Here is a 19,164-nt window from a genome sequence, read left to right on the forward strand (position 1 = left end):
AATTGACATGTGACAAATGCGGAGTTATTAAAAAAGTCATAGATAATCGAATGCAATAATCTTAAATTGTAACCTATTGATCAGTCTATTAAAAAATAACTTGAATTGAATTCAAATAAAGAAATCTAATGTAATATATTATTAACTTAAATCAAATCAAGCCAGAAAGACACTTCTTAGACACCAATATAGTGTACTTTTTTACTTGGTTACAACTGATGCGAAGTCTTAAACATCGATACATCATCACATTACTACGTAACACAACATATACTGGCCCAAAAGAAAATGTTGGTTACTGCTACTACTAGTACTACCAGAAGAAGCAAAAGAAAGCCCTCCATTACTTTCACTTCACCTTTTTTTTTTTTTTTGCCACTCCAATCTTCCAAGCATGCAAGCAGAGGTAATAATTCATCATTTTCACATTGGATTGGCCCATTCTTTTAATGGGATTTCAGTCGCTTTAATCCATGGCATAATTCGGAGCTACAGCTAAAATCCTGGTATCTCTAGCTGATCGTGCCGCTGCACCGTCACCACCTTCTTGCCTACCATCATCTATCACAATCAAGTGGCCTTCCCTTCGAATCAATCTCTGTAGTCACCCCAAATTATTAGAAAATACATAAAAATAACCACATTTTGTTCAAATACAAAATATTTAAAAAAAAAAAACCAACAGTAGCTTACCTCAATAAGTGATCTGATTCGTTTAATTTCTATTTCTACCTCTGCAGTAGAGCTGTAGTTGTTTTTTTCATTCTGCTGATTCACATACCACTGGATTAAATCGCCCTGACTCATTCCGGCCAAGCCAGTTTCTGCAGAACATAAAATTGACTCATTCTTATAGACCGTCTTGATCTTGCACTTTCAGAAGCAAATTTAGGCTAAGTTGATACAAAAGTTTAAACACAAATATTCATTCCCGTGTTTCAGTAAGAAATCCATAAAACTGATTGTGAAGACATGACAGGTTTACCTTCTTGCCTTACAGCTTCTTCATGCTGTCTAAGGCGCATGACAAGGGCCTGAGTAACCCTATGAAAATAGTCTTCCTTTACCCTGTATTCTTCCTTTTGTTGATTGGCAGTACCTACTCCTTTTTCAGAAAGATCGGTTCATCATAAATCCTCAAGCCAAGTATATATCAAAAGAAAGTGATACAAGTAAAACAGCTGATATAATTCTACCTTCACTTTCAGAAGCTGGGTGAACATCAGCTTGTCCAGAATTATTGTTTCTATCATCAGAACCATCATTATTTCCTTCTTGAAATTCAGACAAATCAATCTCAGTGGACTCCACGCTGCACAGTTAAGAAAAAAATTGCCACGATAAACAAAAACAGGAGAAAGAAAGGATGGAACAAGGGCATTCATGATTCTACAATGGCCATGTTATTAGACTTGCCTGATTATAGATGTTTTCAATAATCTCACCGCTACACGAACATGCCGTGGTTGCACCTGCAAAAGAAATATTTTCTAACTTCAAGGTGCATAATAATGAATAATATGTTCTATGGTAGATAAAGCACCTGAGTTTCCAAATAACTTCGAGCAATGGCCTCAGACAACCTGATTAATGCCTCCAACTGCCTAACTGTCATCCGGTATGCAACTCTGCTGCCAGGAGTCGTATCACCTCGTCTGAGTGCAACATAAGACTCCACCAAGAGTTTTCTTGCTTCAGAGGTTAGCTGCATTATACTAGCACCATTTAGCTATACAAATGTAATGAAATATAACCATATCCAATGCAGTGAAAGGGTTGTGCAGAAACCTTTGGTTTTAAAGTTTTTGCATATGTAATATATCGTTTCAGTTCTGCAGTCGTGAAAGCAGGTTGAAGTGCATCTTCACGCTTCTGGTGAACTCTCACAATATGGTGAGCAATATGGTAATCAGTTTGATCATCTGGGTCATCAATCATGACGTACACCAGGTCAAACCTAGAAAGAATAGCCGGAGGGAGAGCAACATTATACTGAAGAGGAGAAATGTATCAGAGCATCAGTTTACAAGCAAATATACCAAACTTACAATTAGCATCAAATACTGAAAAACTGGGGGAAACAATGCAAATGCCAATCCAAATCAGACTTGATTGCTTTCTATGCAGTATGAGAATGTCCTAACCTTGAGCGGTTTAGACTTATCATAGCGCCCTCCAGTAGGATTAGCTGCAGCTAGTATTGACGTCCGAGCATTCAGTGTTGCTTGTATCCCGGCTTTAGTAATGCTTATGGTCTGTTGTTCCATGGCTTCATGAATTGCAACCTTCACACAGAATTACATATCAGACAGCAGATACTTCTGAATGTCCGAAACTGTTCTATGGTAAGACAATATGAACCTTACCTGATCCCTGACATCCATCTTGTCGAATTCATCAATGCAACATATACCATTGTCAGCCAGCATTAGAGCACCTGCCTGGAAATAAGATCAGATGTAATTTTTCAGAGACACATAAAAGCAAGGATTTGATTAGTCTCTTTTTCTTTCGGCAAAATTGATGAGTTGACAACTGGGTACAGAAGTGTACAAGCATATTTTCTCTAAGTATACATTTCAGATCTCTAATGTAGTTTTTCCTTAAATAATCATAGAGGAAGGATGCAAAAACTTGAAATCATATGCAAGCAGGAGAATGAATTTGGAAATTTAAATTTAGTCATCATATAAAATATGAACAGGATGCAAGCATATTGAAAAATTGGAAATAACTCAGCAATATTCATGTGTGATAAAGTATAAGATACATCATAAAACATAGGTATTTCAAATTTACTACCAAGGAAGATCCAAATAAAATCATGGATCTGACAGTAATCACAGAAGCAGTACTTTTATGAGCTCTATTGTACAATTTATACAATTTCCATATCAAATCTTTTTGCCAGATTTCAAGTCATGCACCTTAGAGTATTTCCAACCAGGTTGATCCTTTCAAGAATAATAATAATAACAAATCTTTTTCATGTATTTAAGAATCATATCAAAGACATTCCATTTAGCTGTCAATGTTAATAGAGCACAACTCGCTAGTTTTCATGATTAACAGAACCAAATACAGGGCATAACACCAATAAGATTAAGTAAATACGAATTTTACCTCGATACAGAATTCACCAGTTTCTGGTTCTTTGGCCACAGTTGCTGTCAATCCAGCAGCAGAAGAGGATTTGCCAGATGTATAGACAGATCTGGGAACAATACCTGATGTGTATCTACAAGAATAAAGACATCCATTATTTGAGTTCTAGAAGTTATAACCCACAAGCTCTGTATAATAAAACACGTACTTGAGAAACTGGGACTTTGCACAGCTGGGATCTCCAACTATACAAACATTTATGTCTCCTCTCAGATTAATGCCTTCATGAGTATGCTTATGGACACCACCCAAAAGCATAAGCAAGATTGCTCTCTTGATATCTTGATGACCAAAAACAGTAGGTGCAATGCTATCAACAAGCTTATTGAAAAAATCAGGGGTATCTCTCATTCTTTGGATTTCTTTAAGCTCCTCCGGCTACAAGTTAGATAAAATAAATGGAATAAAAAACCATCAGGTGATTTAGTTCATTTGTGGCATAAAACCTAGTTTAGTAATTAAGCAAAGATCTAGGGCAATTGGAGAGTCATATATGTAAATCGCAATGTGCGATAGTCATGAGATCATCAATTTAAACATGAAAGGCAACAATACCTTTCAGTAGATCAATTACCTAGTAGGCAAGCTCAGAAAGGAAGATAAAGCAAAAACACTATGAAGAACATCCTAAGATGTAGACATGGCATAACATGAACAATTTCGGCTTGTAAAATGGACAATGGAACATGACAGCAAGGTAGAGGATAATAACAAAAGTAAGGTGCATCAAGAACTAACTGTGAACTGTTGGTCATCTTCATCACCAGCCTTTTTTCTATTTCTAATGTCAATATCCTTTCTACCATCAGCAACCTGAAGAATAAATCTTTCTCAGAAATCAATCAAAGCATGCTGCAATAAGCCTTTTAAGCGAAATGCAGCAATGGGCCAATAAAAGACAGACCTGAACTGAATTAGCAATGAAGGCTAAACGATAGGATAGGTCTCTGACTCCCAATGAGCGAAGACCTCTCACACCTTCTTGTCCAGCAGTTGAAGACTTACGCTGAGAAGCTTCTCGACGGCATTCAGCTCTTTCACCAGGGGAGGCCAGGGCCAATATGTCCGGTATCACAACACTACAACCACGTAAAAATATAAGTTAAAGAAAAGAGGGAAAACAAAGAGAGGGAAGCAATGGGGCAAAAGGGAACAGAGTGAGTGTTGGATGCATAAAAAGCAAATAATCTTACGCATCCCCCGCTCTAGCCAGTTCAACAATCTCATGGCGAAGAATAACGTCCAATGATCTAGGCAAGGAGCCAGCAGGAATCTCTTTAGAGGTCTCCTGCACTCTTACCCTCTGCCAATCTGCAAACTTGCTCTCTTGTCGAAGCAATGCCCATTTTGTTCTATTTAAACATGTTGCACTGACGCATGTTGTTGGCTGCATCGGCAATGTAGGGAAACAATGAAAATACGAGTTAATTCCAACAAAAGAAGAGAGACAAGATATTTAAGAAAGGCGGCAGACCTCAGTGTACTTGAATTGCTGTTCGACATTCTTGACAACGCTTCCGCATTCCAAGCACTTAAAAGATCCTTGGAGAAGCTCAGGTCTGACTTCGCTTGTACGAGTGACTACTCCAGTGACTGATACTAGCTTTCCAATTTCGGCAGTGGTTAATTCTCTCAGGCTGAGGAGATGCATTAGCAAAAGGAGCATATAAATTGATTGCTGTATTACTTGGTTTGTTTGTAACAATAAATCTAGACTAATTAATGCTAGTAGTAGTAGTAGAGAGAGATGATGATGAAATGAAAAGGCATACCGCTTGGTGAAAGGAATGTTAAAGAAGGCAACATTGATGTCCTTGTTAGGGTTATCATCCGCCTCCGCGATAACCGTGGGATTCTGCTCCATCACGAACCTCTTGCAGGCATTCTTCAAGTATGGCTCGAATCTGTAGTAGGAATAGCAATAGCGGTCAATATTAAATCTAAAATACTAAAATATCATAATTGGGCAGCTTACCTCAAGTACTCATCAGCGATGGCCTTCTGGAGAACGTCATTGTAGAGCATGACGTGCGAGAAGTCGATGTACATGGTGCTAGACCCGTTCGCTTCCATCGCCTGTATCTCCGACTCGTAATACGACTCCCCCATTCGCGGGTCCAACCTGAAGCTGGTTTTTTTTTTTTTTTTGGAAAGAAAGAAATGAGATTCAGATCGGAAAAGAAGATTAAAAACTGTATCTGCAACCAAACTCAAACCTCTTGAGGAAGTCCAGGAATATGTTCTCCACTCTAATTGCCTTGTCGTCTACAAAGCATCCGCTGAACGTCTCCATTCTCTTCTCTTCTCTTCACTTCTCTTCTATTCAAGGAACACAAAACAAAACCCTTCCACTAGTGACTGGGGGCTGCCTTCATCCTGTACCGTTAGAAGAACAACAGCTTAAGTCCCCTCCCATGGCGGGAAATTACTGTGGGGGCCATGCATTTTCCCGCCTAAGCGGCCTAATCTTTCTTCCTCACCTCTCTGGACTGGGCCTCTCAATTAGCCCATACCCCTTTCGGGGTTTATTTTGTTATCCTGGCCTGAAAGCCTAGTAGAAATCCAAAATCAAAACTATTCACCAACTTTTAAATGCAAGTTATGAATGTTTTTATGTATTTTACACTAATGTCTACCATTTTTTTCCTAATCGTTTTCATGAATCTTTTGTTTACAGTTATAATTTTATTTTAATAGCAACAAAATTATTAAATCTTTTTTTTTTCAAAAACACAATCAAGAGTGAAAATTTCACGTTACATTTATGTAATCGTCTTCTTTTATTAATTCTAAGTACATATAAACAAATTATATTTTTATGAAATGATCAAAATAAAAATAGGAATGAAAATGTTGAGAGAGTAAGTAAAAGTTATTTTCAAAAAATCAACATATATTTGTAAACAATCAAAATAAAAAGATGTACATTCAAATTAAAGTTTGATGATATATAGCTTGAAAATCAAAAGATCATATTAAAAACTAAATTCCAACAATTAAATTTCATATGTATTAAAGTATTTAGTGTAAAAAGGAGGCAGGTTAATACATGTATCATTATAATAAACAATATATATATTAATAATCACAACATAAGCAACCATTTTGTCAACTTTTAAACATGACACTAAAATATAATAATTAATACTTTCATTTCATAAAAAAATACACTGTAAAATAATAAATAAATAAATAGTATGAAAAAGGAAAATTGAATTTAATAAATTTAGAGATTTTCTGAAATATAGTAATAAAAAATTGAGTAAATAATTTACAATAAGGAAATAAGTAGTTATAAAATATAAATCAAAATTTATAAAACATTTACTACATTGCATACATTAAATTGCCAATGTTGTTACATTAATACCAATAAAATTTAAAAATAGTTACTATATAATATGTGCCTAAATAATGAGAAAACAAAACAAATTAAATAATCATGAAAATAACTTATCATGTATCCAACAAATAAAAAAGTGGTTATTTATAAGGGATAAGTATGGAATTTGTAATGGTATATATTAATTTTAATTTGGTGTATTTATATATATCAAACTTTAATTTTGGTTCAATTTTTACATTTCACTAACTCGTTATTTACGTGGCACATTTTTCAGTTAAGTCATATGTAAATTACTAACTTAAGGTTTTATTAGATTAGAAAACAAGCAAATAAATTTAAATTATTTTCACCTATATTAAAAAATAGATTGATTGGGACAAATAAGAAGCCATTTTTCCTAAGATTTTTTTTTCTTTAAATCTAAGTGGAAAGAATTTAAAATTTTTTAACACAGCAATTTTCATATGAATTAATAAAAAATTTTACCACATGAGTAATGGAGTAAATAAAAGATTGATGTGTACAAATGCACCCAATTAAAGTTGATATATAACATTACAAATTGTACCAAAGTTAATGTATAATTTTAATATTTATCCCTATTTATAAATACCATAATATTGCAACCTCTAATACAAATTATAACCCCTAAAAAATTTAACCCACGATTAAAAAAAACTTATGGCCTTATTAAAACTATATTAATTAAAATGAAGAGAATAAAAGCTTCTTATGCTTAGTCAAAGAATAAATTGTTAATCAAATTTAAAATAAAATAAAAATTTGATCAAATATTATTAAAATATTGATACCAATTAAATTAAAAACAATTAACAAAATATATACTTAAATGATGAGAAGGAAAAACAAATGAAAATAATCATAAAAATAACTTATCATGCATCTAACAAATAAAAGAGTGATTATTTATAGGGACCGTGATACAAATTGTAACCTCCAAAATATATAACTCACAATTAAAAAACTTATAAAATGTCCTTATTAAAATATAACTAAATTTTAAGATATAAAATTATAACATCTAAAAATCTTAAAAGACGCAATTAAAAATATCTCATAATATAACCTTTAAAATGCAATAAATAAATTAAATTAATATTAATTAAATACACAAAATTTTAATAGTTTCATTAAAAACCTTAAATCTTGACGGAGTTGAAAACATAAAATAAAAATATAATTGTTAAAAAATAATAATTAAACATAAATAAATTTATTAAGTAGAATTTAATAATAAATAATTAAAATATAATAATACAATTTAAAATTTATAAAAATTATATTTCAACATTAAGTAGCATCCAAATCTCAAGTAATTTAAATGCAATAACACATTTTAAAATTTATTTCTTTTCCAAAATACCTAAATTGTGTTTATTAAGTTTTAATACATTGAATTGTCACTAAGCTGATTTTATATATAGTAATAGAAATCTTATCGCACACATATGTATGTGAAAACGGTATATTTAGAACACATATTTGTGTTCAATAATAAATTATATATGTTAAATATAAAATATATAAAAATTATTAAAATAAAATTTTGGTTGAATGGTAAATTTAAGGTTTTATTAATTTAATTAGCATATGTTCAAATCCTACTACCATATGCATTTTTGACTCGTGACACCAACTCGAAGATTTTATTAATAGTATAGATAGATATACGACTGAAAGAGATAATAAATTATGCATATTAAAATAAAAACGTATAAAATATTAAAATGAATATTTGGTTAAGAGGTAAATTTAAGATTTTACTAATTTAATTTGTGTGGACTCAAATTTCTTTATTTGTTAAAATAAAAGGATTAAAATATTTTATTAATAATATAGATTATATATGCGAAAAAAGAAGTGAAGGGTAAAGCATTTCATCTGCACACACACACACATGTATATATACAATATGCATGCATAAATCATAAAGTATACATATATAGGCGAAGAAAAGAAAAGGACGGCATGAAGCACAACTAGCTCAGAGCTCAGACACAACAGATGGATCGAATTCGTCCCGGGAAAACCCTAGACACCAACAAATTCATTTTTATGTTTGTGGCGCCCATGCAAGGCCACTATCATCGATCTTTTGTCAGTTATTCTTCCAATACCAACTGCAACATTTCTATTTTCTCTTGTAAATATGAATCCATTCCTATATTATTATTAGGAGTAATTTTTCAGAATTTTTGTTGGGTAAGGATCATTTTTTTAATAAATATATATTTTTAATTATCTATAAAAATAAAGTGTTCCAAGCTATTGATTTGATTTTATGTGCTCATCTTTATTGGGAAGGTTGTAGCACATTAACCAATAACTTATTGATAGATATCTTTGAGTAAAGTGTTATGATTCCAAGCTAGTAAAATGGCGACAAAGAATTATTCTTTTGACCCATTTTTCTTTCTATACACCTGATATGTATTAACTGGAATCTATATTAGCAATAGTGGATTTCGTTGTTTACTTATTTTCTTTTAGATTTTTTCCCCTTCAAGCTAATTTTTTTACAATATAACTACTTAATAATATATCGGAATATGGGAGGTCTTTCCTTTCCTTCTCAATTGATTATCAACCACATGCCCCCATCCCAAAAAGATGTTGAAAAGAATCATAGTACTTATTTTGTACATATATACTTTTAGCCAAAGTTATTAATTATAGCATATATCACAACCAAGAGATCTGCCGGTATATATTAGGAAAAGCACATGTAAAATGCATATCTAGGTGTATGGATCAATTCATGAATATTGGTTCTCCATATATTTTTTAATATACACACATATACTTATTTTTTCTTATTTTTAGATACAGAAAGTTGAGTCCATATTGTAGATAGATTTAAAATTTATCAAGGAAAAAAAAACCTACTTAAGAAGTGAGGGTTGAACTCTAAGGAGTAAGAGATTAATAAATGACGAAGCTACATTTTCTTAAAGGGACATTTTCTTTGAGAGAGAAAAGGAGAGGAAAAAGAAAGCATTTCCATATTGTATTCGGTCACATCCTTAAAAATAAAAAGACAACGATTCGTCCTCGAGCCCTAGGTTTGAACTCCTCTATAATATAGAGGTCCGATCACTAAAAGCACCACAGCGTGCACTACCCAGCTATTCAAAAACCCAGGCATTAATTTCAAAACCCAATCAGCTCTAAAAATATACACCAATAAGCAGCAACATCAACAACATCCATTGATACATATTTTAGTATTGTATCATAATCCTATACTTGTCAAATCAATAAGTGTTAGGTAGCCATGAACATCAACACTAGCAACAACCACGATAATGTTGAACAAGACCAAAAGGGGTCTCAAAGAAACGTTATATGCCTCTTTTGTTGATCAACTATATGTGCTTCTTTTTGGGTTTTGTATCCTCAAGCTTGCTTTATAATAGTCCAATTTTTAGTGGAGTCGGAAAAAACGATTCTAGAATCTCATTTTCGTAAATTGGATTTTGTAAAACATTAAATATGAAAATTTATGAAATTTGTATAGAAGTATATTAAAGTATTGTCCAATAATTTTGTAGAATCAACATATAATTTAAACAAAGAGACTAAATTATAAAAGTCTAATCGCTATAGGTTTTTAATTGGCCAAAGACTTAATGACATAAATAGTAATTAGCCAAAGGTCCAAAATGGTAATTAAACCATTTTTAAGTATTAGTTAGTGGATGATGTTGATGAAGTCTACTAATGTTAATTAAGATTAGTTTAATGTTAAATAAACCATAATTTTGTTGATTAACCTAGCTTAATTAAATCATAATTAGACTATATATACTAAGTTAGTGGGAAAGCATAAAAGCCATTATTTTCATCTTCTTCTTCTTTCCTTGGCTTGAAGAAGAAAACCTAAGGGAAAAGTTGAATCATTTGACCCTTAATTTGTAAGTTCAATTAAGTCATTTTCTTATAATTTTTATGTTTTTGAGGTCGCGAGAGCTTGATTTAATTAGCCTATGTACCAATTTATAAAATTTTTAAAATTTTGAAAGTTCCCATTGTTGATTTCTTAAAGGATTTGGTGTTAAAATGATAGATTTGAAGCTTAGAATATAAAAAGGGATTAGATTGTAAAGTTTAATTGTTAGCTTTGTATATAGGGACTAAAGTGAATAACATGTGAAATTGTTGTGAAATTTTGATATAAATAGGAAATAGAGGGTCCCTAATGAATGTAATTGAAGTCGGTTATCAAACCGAGGTTCAAAATTGAAAGATATGGTTATTTCGAATTCATGGACTAAATTGAATAAAATATTAAATTTTAGGGGAATTGAAAAAATGAGATTATATAGGTTCATTTATGTCATGACATAATGTATAAATTTTTAGTATTTATGGATTGAATGGCATAATTGTATAGATCATGAATTGGATCAGATTGGAGGTAATTGAGGAAAAGCTAAATTTGTTGAATAATCCCTAAATAATCATCTTGTTTGGTGTTTTGATCAGGTAAGTTTATATGGTAATTATTTACTTAGGTTGTTATGTATTTAAATTGTATGTATGTGTGTGTGCGCTCGTGCGTATGTGTATTTGGTTATGAATTTGTACGATCAAGCTAGAATCGGAATAAATTGAAAAATGATGTTTGTATGTGCAAAAGATGCCCATGTGAACATAGCAAAGGTTAGGATATGATTGACATGCCAATAGGGTCTTGTGCGCACTTATACGAGATTGATTACAGATGTTATTGAGGTCTAACATTTGTTGCGGATTCTCAAATATATGTGACACGGGTTTAGCTCAGACAAGTAACTTGATGTGTCGCTATAAATGTTTAGCCCGGACAGGTAACCTGACATGTATATATTTAGCTCGGATGAGCAATTGGTCTAATGTAGATACCTATGAATCTAAGTCCATTTGCAAAGGATTATCGGGCAAATTAATTCATATGGAAATAAGAAATTGAAATGGGATGAACTGAACTTGATAATTCAAATGGCAATTTATTATATGAATCAAGCAAGAAACATTGATTAAGGTAATGCCTTTGATATATAAATATGTGAATGTAACATCCCTTGATTGAGTATGAATTTGATATTGTTACCTAATATGACATGAATTGGCATGAAAAGTACATGTGATATTTGTAATGCCTTCTTCTTGATCCTATTCATCGGATTTGAGTCTTGGGTGTTACTACACATAAAACTTAACATTTTACCAAAATAGTTTAGAAATTTGTGTTTCTTTAAATATTTATTTAACATTATAACTGAAAAAACTTGACATCTAAAAGTAAGGAAAACTTTTAAAATAACTTATTATATCAAACATCATAAAGATCATTACAATAAAAAAGTTTACTAATAATAGACACTTAAGGCGTATTCTAAGCTACGTCACTTTTCCACTGTATGCATAATATTCATGAATAACTTTTCTTATGTGATGCTTCGAAAAGAAAATAAAAATACTCCCAGTATCAACACGGCCTAGGACATTCCCGTGTCTCCAAGCCCTGTATCACACACGACCGTGTGCCAAGCCGTGTGTGATGATCCTTCGCTTCTTTCATGCTCGTGTGCAAGGCCGTGTGTCCTACACTGCCATGTTTTCGGGTCGTCTAACTCACTGATGTTGTGTGTCTCGAATTAAAATTAAAAAGTTAGCTCAAGTATCCACACGGTGTAGGACATGTCCGTGTGTCCAAGCCGTATGGAACACCTCAAACCGTGTGTTCAGTTATTTTTTTTGAATTTAATTGAATTATTTTATAGATCATAAAAGTAAACTAAAAAAATAAAAACACTCTGGTTACCTCTAGAGAAGCGCTTATTTAAAGTCTAAGCTCAACTTTTCCCTTTTTGCGTAAATGGTTAAGGCGGATCTTAGAGTCGAAGCTCCACTCTATCATTATCATTATTACCATCACAATAAAATTTGAGACGATGACTGCTTACCTTCGGTCGCTATTCATCTAGTTCGTCGAGTTGCACCATTCGCTCTTCACTTGTCCCACGTGCTCTATCACTTTGAATAAAATATAACTCCAGCACGTTTTGAGGGATTTATTATAAAGAACGTTAAGCCACATGATTGCTAAAATTAATAGAACAATTAGTATCATCTTGCTCACTAGGGGCTCTTACAAAATCATGTGCTTGAAGAGTAATCTTTTCATCACCTACACGAAGCACAAGTTCACCAGTACCCACATCAATAATAGAGTGGCTAAAAAGGGTCGACCTAATATCATAAGTGCCTCAATATTCTCATTTATGTCCAATACATCAAAATTAGCAAGGAATATAAATTTAACGACTTTTACAAGTACATCCATAATAATACCCCTAGGATATTTAATTGAGCTATCCGATAATTGAATAATCATCCTAGTAGGTTTAGGTTCCCCAAGACCAAGTTGTTTGAACATTTTATAAGGCATGCCATTTATACTAGACCCAAAATTAGCCAAAGAAATGTTAACATTTAAACTACCAATAAGACAGAGAATAGTAAAACTCCCTGGATCTTCAAGTTTGTTGGGTAGTTTGTTTTGGAGAATGGCTGAGCAAACTGCATTGAGTTCCATAGTTGACAAGTTGTCTAACTTCTTTTTATTTGTTAACAACTCCTTTAAAAATTTTACATATTTTGGCATCACGAAAGGGCTTTAACAAATAGTAAGTTAATGTGCAATTTTTTAAGAGTTGAAGAAATTTACCATATTGTTCTTTTTTTTTTGGTCTCTTTTCAATGTTATTAGATGTGGAACTTGTGATTTATAGTCTTTAATTACCGACTTATGCTCTTTATTACTTTCCTCAACCTCATCACTTTTCACAACAGTTTCTGGCTTCAACTTCTTTTTAGGCTCGACTAACCCTTCCACGTTTCAAATAGTTATTGCATGGATTTGCTCATTTGGGTTAGTTTCAGCATTGGTAGGCAAACTATCTTGTGATCTTTCTGAAACAAGTTTGGCAAGCTATCTAATTTGATTTTCAAGCCCTTGAACAGATGCTTGGTAATTTTTCAAAACCATCTCAGTGTTTTGGAATCGATTTTCTGACACCGAAATAAATTCAACCAACATCTTATTAAAGCTCAAATTCTTCTTTTGCAAATAAGGTTGCTAAAAACCTGAAGTGGATTGTGACTTTTGATTATCTTGATCATCCTGAGAGAAATTTGGATAGTTCCTCCAACCTGCATTATAACTATTGTTATAGGGGTTATTTTGATATCTAAAATTATTACCCATAAAGTTGACTTGCCTGTGCTTTATGCTAGACTTAAAGGGTGAATATTCTGAATTAATCATCCCTACTCCATTTGCATCACACTACATCATCGGATTCACTTGCTTAGAAACATTGAAACCATTAATTTCCTTACCAATAGCTTCAACCTGATTTGCTAACATAGAAACTGCATCCATGTTAAAAATTTCGGTTGTTTTCATTGGTTTTATTACGACTTGCCACTGATAGTTATTCAGTGCTAATTTCTCAATAAATTCTTGAGTTGCCTCGAGTGTTTTAATATTTAGTGCTCCACTAGCTACTACATCAATTAATTACCTAGTCGAGGGATTCAAATTGTTGTAGAAGGTTTGAACTTGCAACCACAAAGGTAATCCATGATGAGATCCCTTTCTCAAAAGATCATTAAATCTCTCCCATGCATTATATAATGCCTCTCAATCAATTTGAGCAAAATAAGAGATATCATTCCTCAACTTAGTTATTTTAGTTGGTGGGAAGTACTTCAATAGAAACTTTTCGGTCATCTGATCCCAATTTGTGATAGAACCTCCTGGCAATAAGTTCAACCACTATTTTGCCTTACTCCTCAAAGAGATTGAGAACAACCATAAGTGTATGACGTCATCAGTAGTGCCATTGATCTTAAATGTGTCGCAAATATCTAGAAAGTTAGCCAAATAAGTATTTGGATCTTCATTTTACAAACCATCAAACTGAACATACTGTTGTACCATCTGAATTGTGTTCAGCTTCAGCTCAAAATTGTTTGCAACAATAGTCTGTCCCAGAATACTCGATTTAGCTCCAATCAGAGTTGGCTTAGCTTAATTATGCGTAGTACGAGGGGTAGGAGTTGCAGGAAACTGTTGATTTTGATTATCACCTATCTCCCCAGTAATATCTTTTTCCTTTTAATTGTCTACTATATTCTGTTGATTTTGTCATGCTTCCTAACCTTTTTATGATTTTTGCGAACAGTCTTTTCAACTTCACTATAAACAATTAACAATTCTGATGGGTTTTCTCTAGTCATAAACCAAAAGAACCTATTAGAATCAAACAAACAAAAAAAATTAGAATTTAAAAATTAAATTAAATTAAAAATAAAAAAAGGCTAAATTAATGGAAATAAAATTTTCTCATATTTTAGCCCCTTGCAACGTTGCAAAAAACTTGATGCAATCGTAAACCAACTAAAATATCATTCCCACGAGGACTAAAAGTACTAAAAATTAATGTCTTTCTATTATTTAACCGACAAATTAAAGTGATTGATTAAGACTAAAATTAACTAAATTAATTAACTAAAGAACGCGACAAAAAACAAATCAAGAAAATAAACGATTAACAACCAAAAAGCGAGACAATACCTAAGAAAGAATCCACCTAGATTTAATCTTTCATTATCCACTTAAATTACGCAATTTCTTCACTCAGCTTTTACAGGGTCATCATCTGATCTACCTCGGAATTCCTTAGCTCCAAACTTTCTTAGCTTTTCAATCGGAGAACGTTCACTAGATTCAATTTTCGGAGGAGGTGGAGGAGCAACCGGTGGTACCACAAGTGATACAATAGGGGGAAGGGGTGGTTGAGTCTGACTTCTTTCTTGCATCGTCTCCCTATACCACTGATTCATAACTCCATAAATCATGTTTTTAAGTTCTTGTTATCGCATCAAAAAAATTGGAACATCACTATTGTAACACCCCCTAACCCCAAACCGTTACCGGAACGAGGTTATGAGGCATTACCGGACATATCAGACAACTTACGAATAATTTACAATTAATATAACTTTCATAGTATAATATAATAATTAAGTCCCTATCTTGAACTCTCGAAGTTCAAACACGTATTAAAAGTAGAACGGGACTTGTTCGAGTATTCCAAATTTTTTTTATAAAAATTGCGGCAGTATTTCTGCTTATTTTTACCTAAACCTCCTGCAAATTCAAACCAAAACAACCAACACCAATATTTCACATTCATATACTAATATTTATATTATTAACAAAATTTTAATTTAATAACTATTATAGCATCATTCAAAATTGATTAAAAACTTCATTCATTTAACAACTTGATGTTCATGTATCAAAATATCATGTACTTTCCTTACCATTTCATTTAACCATCTAAATTTTATAATTCATCCTTCACTACCCAAAGTAATATACATATTCAAGTGACTAAATAACACCTATGTACATGCCACCTTTACCCAAAAGAAAAATATACATCACCAAGTTTGTGTTGGAGTCGGGATTGTTCTGGATGCTGAGCCGGGACACTTGACTTCTACTAACCTGCGCACGGAAACAACCGTACGCTGAGTATGGATATACTCAGTGGTATTATTATAATCCAAGACTATTTAACATTAATAAATTACAAACATTAATTATTTACCCTATTAACAAATAATCTCATTTTCAAAATTTCATTTCAATTATTTACCCTATTAATAAAGCTCGGACTATGACAGATACGCGGATTTCCACCCAAACACACCAGAATATCCAACCCAAACACACCCGGAATATTGTAAATCCTCCATAACACACCGGTATAATATATCCTCCCAAACACACCAATAAGGCATTAAATGTCTATTCGGATAAACCGAAGTATATAATAACAGAAACATCTTCTCGGCCGAACTACAATCTCTTCATCACATCACAAATCCAATGGCATGCCATTTGTATCGAATCTAGTCCGACGAGTTAATAGGGTATTATTTTACTTTTTCTAATTTCAATTTCACATACTTACCTCAAGTCTTATTTACCATACATAACAATTAAAATTTCAGGAATCAATAATAATTAAAATTTGAATTATAGTAATACACACCGTAATTCTCCCGTTTTAGTCCTCGATGACTTTCTCCTTTCCTTTCGATGCTGATGCTTCAGGTTCTTTGTTGGCTACGAAAATAATAATTTATAATCATCAATACAACATGATTCAATTTAATTCAGTAGCCTAAACATGCAAATTTAACCATTTTTAATGTATATATATAATTTCACCATTAAGCTGTCTACTTGAGTCATTGTTACTAAATTATTTATATCTTGAGCTACGAAACTCCAAATTAATATCCGTAAATTTTCCTTAAAACTAGACTCATATATATTCTAACCATAAAATTTCCAGAATTTTTGGTCTAGCCATTTAGTACAGTTTATTCGTTAAATACTCCCCTGTTATTTCATTTGACAGTTCTGACCTCTCTCTACTAAAAATAAATTATCTCATTGTACAGAACTCGAATAAGGTTCTTGTTTATTTATTTTGAAACAAGATTCATTAAGGAGTTCACATATATAAATTACACTCCATAATAATTTTTGTACAATTTTTAATGATTTTCCAAAGTTAAAACAGGGCATCTCGAAATCACCCCGAACCAGTATTACAAAATTTCAAATATCTCTTGATTCATCAATTAATTGCTTACACTGTTTCTACTATAAGAAACTAGACTCAATAAGCTTTAATTCCATATTTTGTTCATCCTCTAGTTCAATTTATAAAATTTTTAGTGAATTTTCAAAGTCAGACCATTGCTACTTCCCAAAACTGTTTTGATGTAAAATGTTAATAACCAAATTTATAACACCAATTCACACCTTATTCCTATTCAAATTTCATTTAAACTCAAATTTAACTATTAAATTTTCAACATATTTTCTTAATTCCGAATTTTCCTCAATTTAGTCCCTAAAACACAAAACTTATAGCTTACTTTGCAATTCAATCCTTATATCTATTCTAACTTGAATTTCATTCAATTAAACCCCTATTTCATCATTTTATTCAACATGAACTTTGTTTAAAAACCTAAGAACTTCCAAACTAACAACTTAATTTCATTAAAAACTTGTTTTAAGACTTCTAAAATATCAAAATTATGAGAAATGGACTTGATTGAGCTTACCAATTAACTCCAAGCTTCATAAACCCTATTTCCCATTTTCTTTCTTCTTTGTCCCCTGTTTCTTCTCTGTTTTCGTTTTCATTTCCTTTTCTTTTAACTTATTTGTTTCTTTTATATATATAATAATATAATATAATATAATATAATATTCAATAAAATCTTTGATATTTTCCACGTTAAATCGCCTCAGCTATAGGAAATGGTTTAATTTCCTCTTAAGTCCTTCTAATTTTTCTTTAATCTATAATTAAACTTTTACCCTTATTCAATTTAATCCTTTTTACTAATTACTCTAAATTAAGCTAAATTTACTTAATTAAAACCTAATTAAACACACTACTAGACTCATAAATATTTTTAATAATTATTTTCGAACTTATTTCACTAAGACAGAGGCCCGATAACACCCTTTTCTGGTACCCACGGATTTTGGGTCGTTACAACTACTCGTTCCTTGTTCCGAAGTCTGCACTCTACTGTTAGCTTCTTCTTGTTCAGCACGTTCAGATCTATCCGACATTTTTATAATCTATAAAAATAACAAGAATTAGATCGGATCATACACATTACACTATCACAGATTTATATGGCATGTATTTCTAGACACTTTACTCTTCACAATATGTTCCGAGAATCGGTTAAACCGAAGCTCTGATACCAATAAATGTAACACCCCTAACCCGTATCCGTCGCTGAAGCAGGATTACAGAGTATTACCGAGGATAACCGAATATGTATAATCAATTCGAATTAAATTTACCATTCATAAATGAAAACATTCAAATCGTCCCTTAAATGGAACCTCAAGGCCTAATATGAACATTAAAAATCAAGTTGAGACGTATTCGAAGTCTTAGAGAAATTTTCACGAAACTACAAAATTTTTCACACATGCATGGGTCACACGCCTGTGTGGCTTAGGGACACGCCCATCTGGGCAGGCCGTGTGGTTACACACACCCGTTTTCTGACCCCATGTAACTCTCTAACTTACATCCTATGAACAAATTGAAGTCACACATCAATGTCACATGCCTGTGTGCTAGGCCGTATGGTTATTTTAAATTTTACAATTTAAGTGCAGGTTTCACACAGCCAAATCACATGGCCGTGTCTAAAAGCATGTTACCCATACGGCTAAGACACACACTCGTGTCTCTACCCGTGTGCTTAATTCAGAGCATTTTGCTTCTAAATTTTAAAGTGCAGGGGACACATGGCTACAACACATACCCATAGGGCAAGCCGTGTGTCACACGGCCTAGACACACGCCCGTGTGTCTACCCATGTGGACGAAAATAGGTCATTTTAAGACCACATTTTTCACTCTTTTTATAATCTATCTGCACACAACCTTCAAATACATAAATATGTCTAAACCAGTCAACCAAATCAACCAAAACACAAGTTTTTCATCTACCAACAT

At 32.3% G+C, this 19,164-nt stretch overlaps 1 protein-coding gene and 1 non-coding gene across 2 annotated transcripts; one reads left to right on the forward strand and one right to left on the reverse strand.

Moving 5' to 3' along the window:
- Nucleotides 1–116: 116 nt before the first annotated feature.
- Nucleotides 117–5,552, reverse strand: LOC107938485 (DNA replication licensing factor MCM6). The gene is given in 18 exon segments (XM_041099424.1): nt 117–598; nt 694–824; nt 986–1,105; nt 1,197–1,312; nt 1,417–1,472; nt 1,544–1,705; nt 1,789–1,992; nt 2,145–2,285; nt 2,367–2,441; nt 3,124–3,238; nt 3,314–3,543; nt 3,904–3,978; nt 4,070–4,244; nt 4,320–4,552; nt 4,640–4,802; nt 4,938–5,069; nt 5,141–5,293; nt 5,382–5,552. Coding segments are annotated over 18 exon segments (2,490 nt in total). The 5' UTR covers nt 5,459–5,552; the 3' UTR covers nt 117–466.
- Nucleotides 5,553–14,157: 8,605 nt separating this feature from the next.
- On the forward strand, nt 14,158–14,264 carry LOC121227294 (small nucleolar RNA R71). Its single transcript, XR_005924921.1, has one exon. It is a non-coding gene; the product is annotated as a small nucleolar RNA R71 (small nucleolar RNA).
- Nucleotides 14,265–19,164: the final 4,900 nt, after the last annotated feature.

Source organism: Gossypium hirsutum, chromosome A03 (assembly GCF_007990345.1).
Source record: "Gossypium hirsutum isolate 1008001.06 chromosome A03, Gossypium_hirsutum_v2.1, whole genome shotgun sequence".
In the NCBI taxonomy this organism is placed as follows: Eukaryota; Viridiplantae; Streptophyta; class Magnoliopsida; order Malvales; family Malvaceae; genus Gossypium; species Gossypium hirsutum.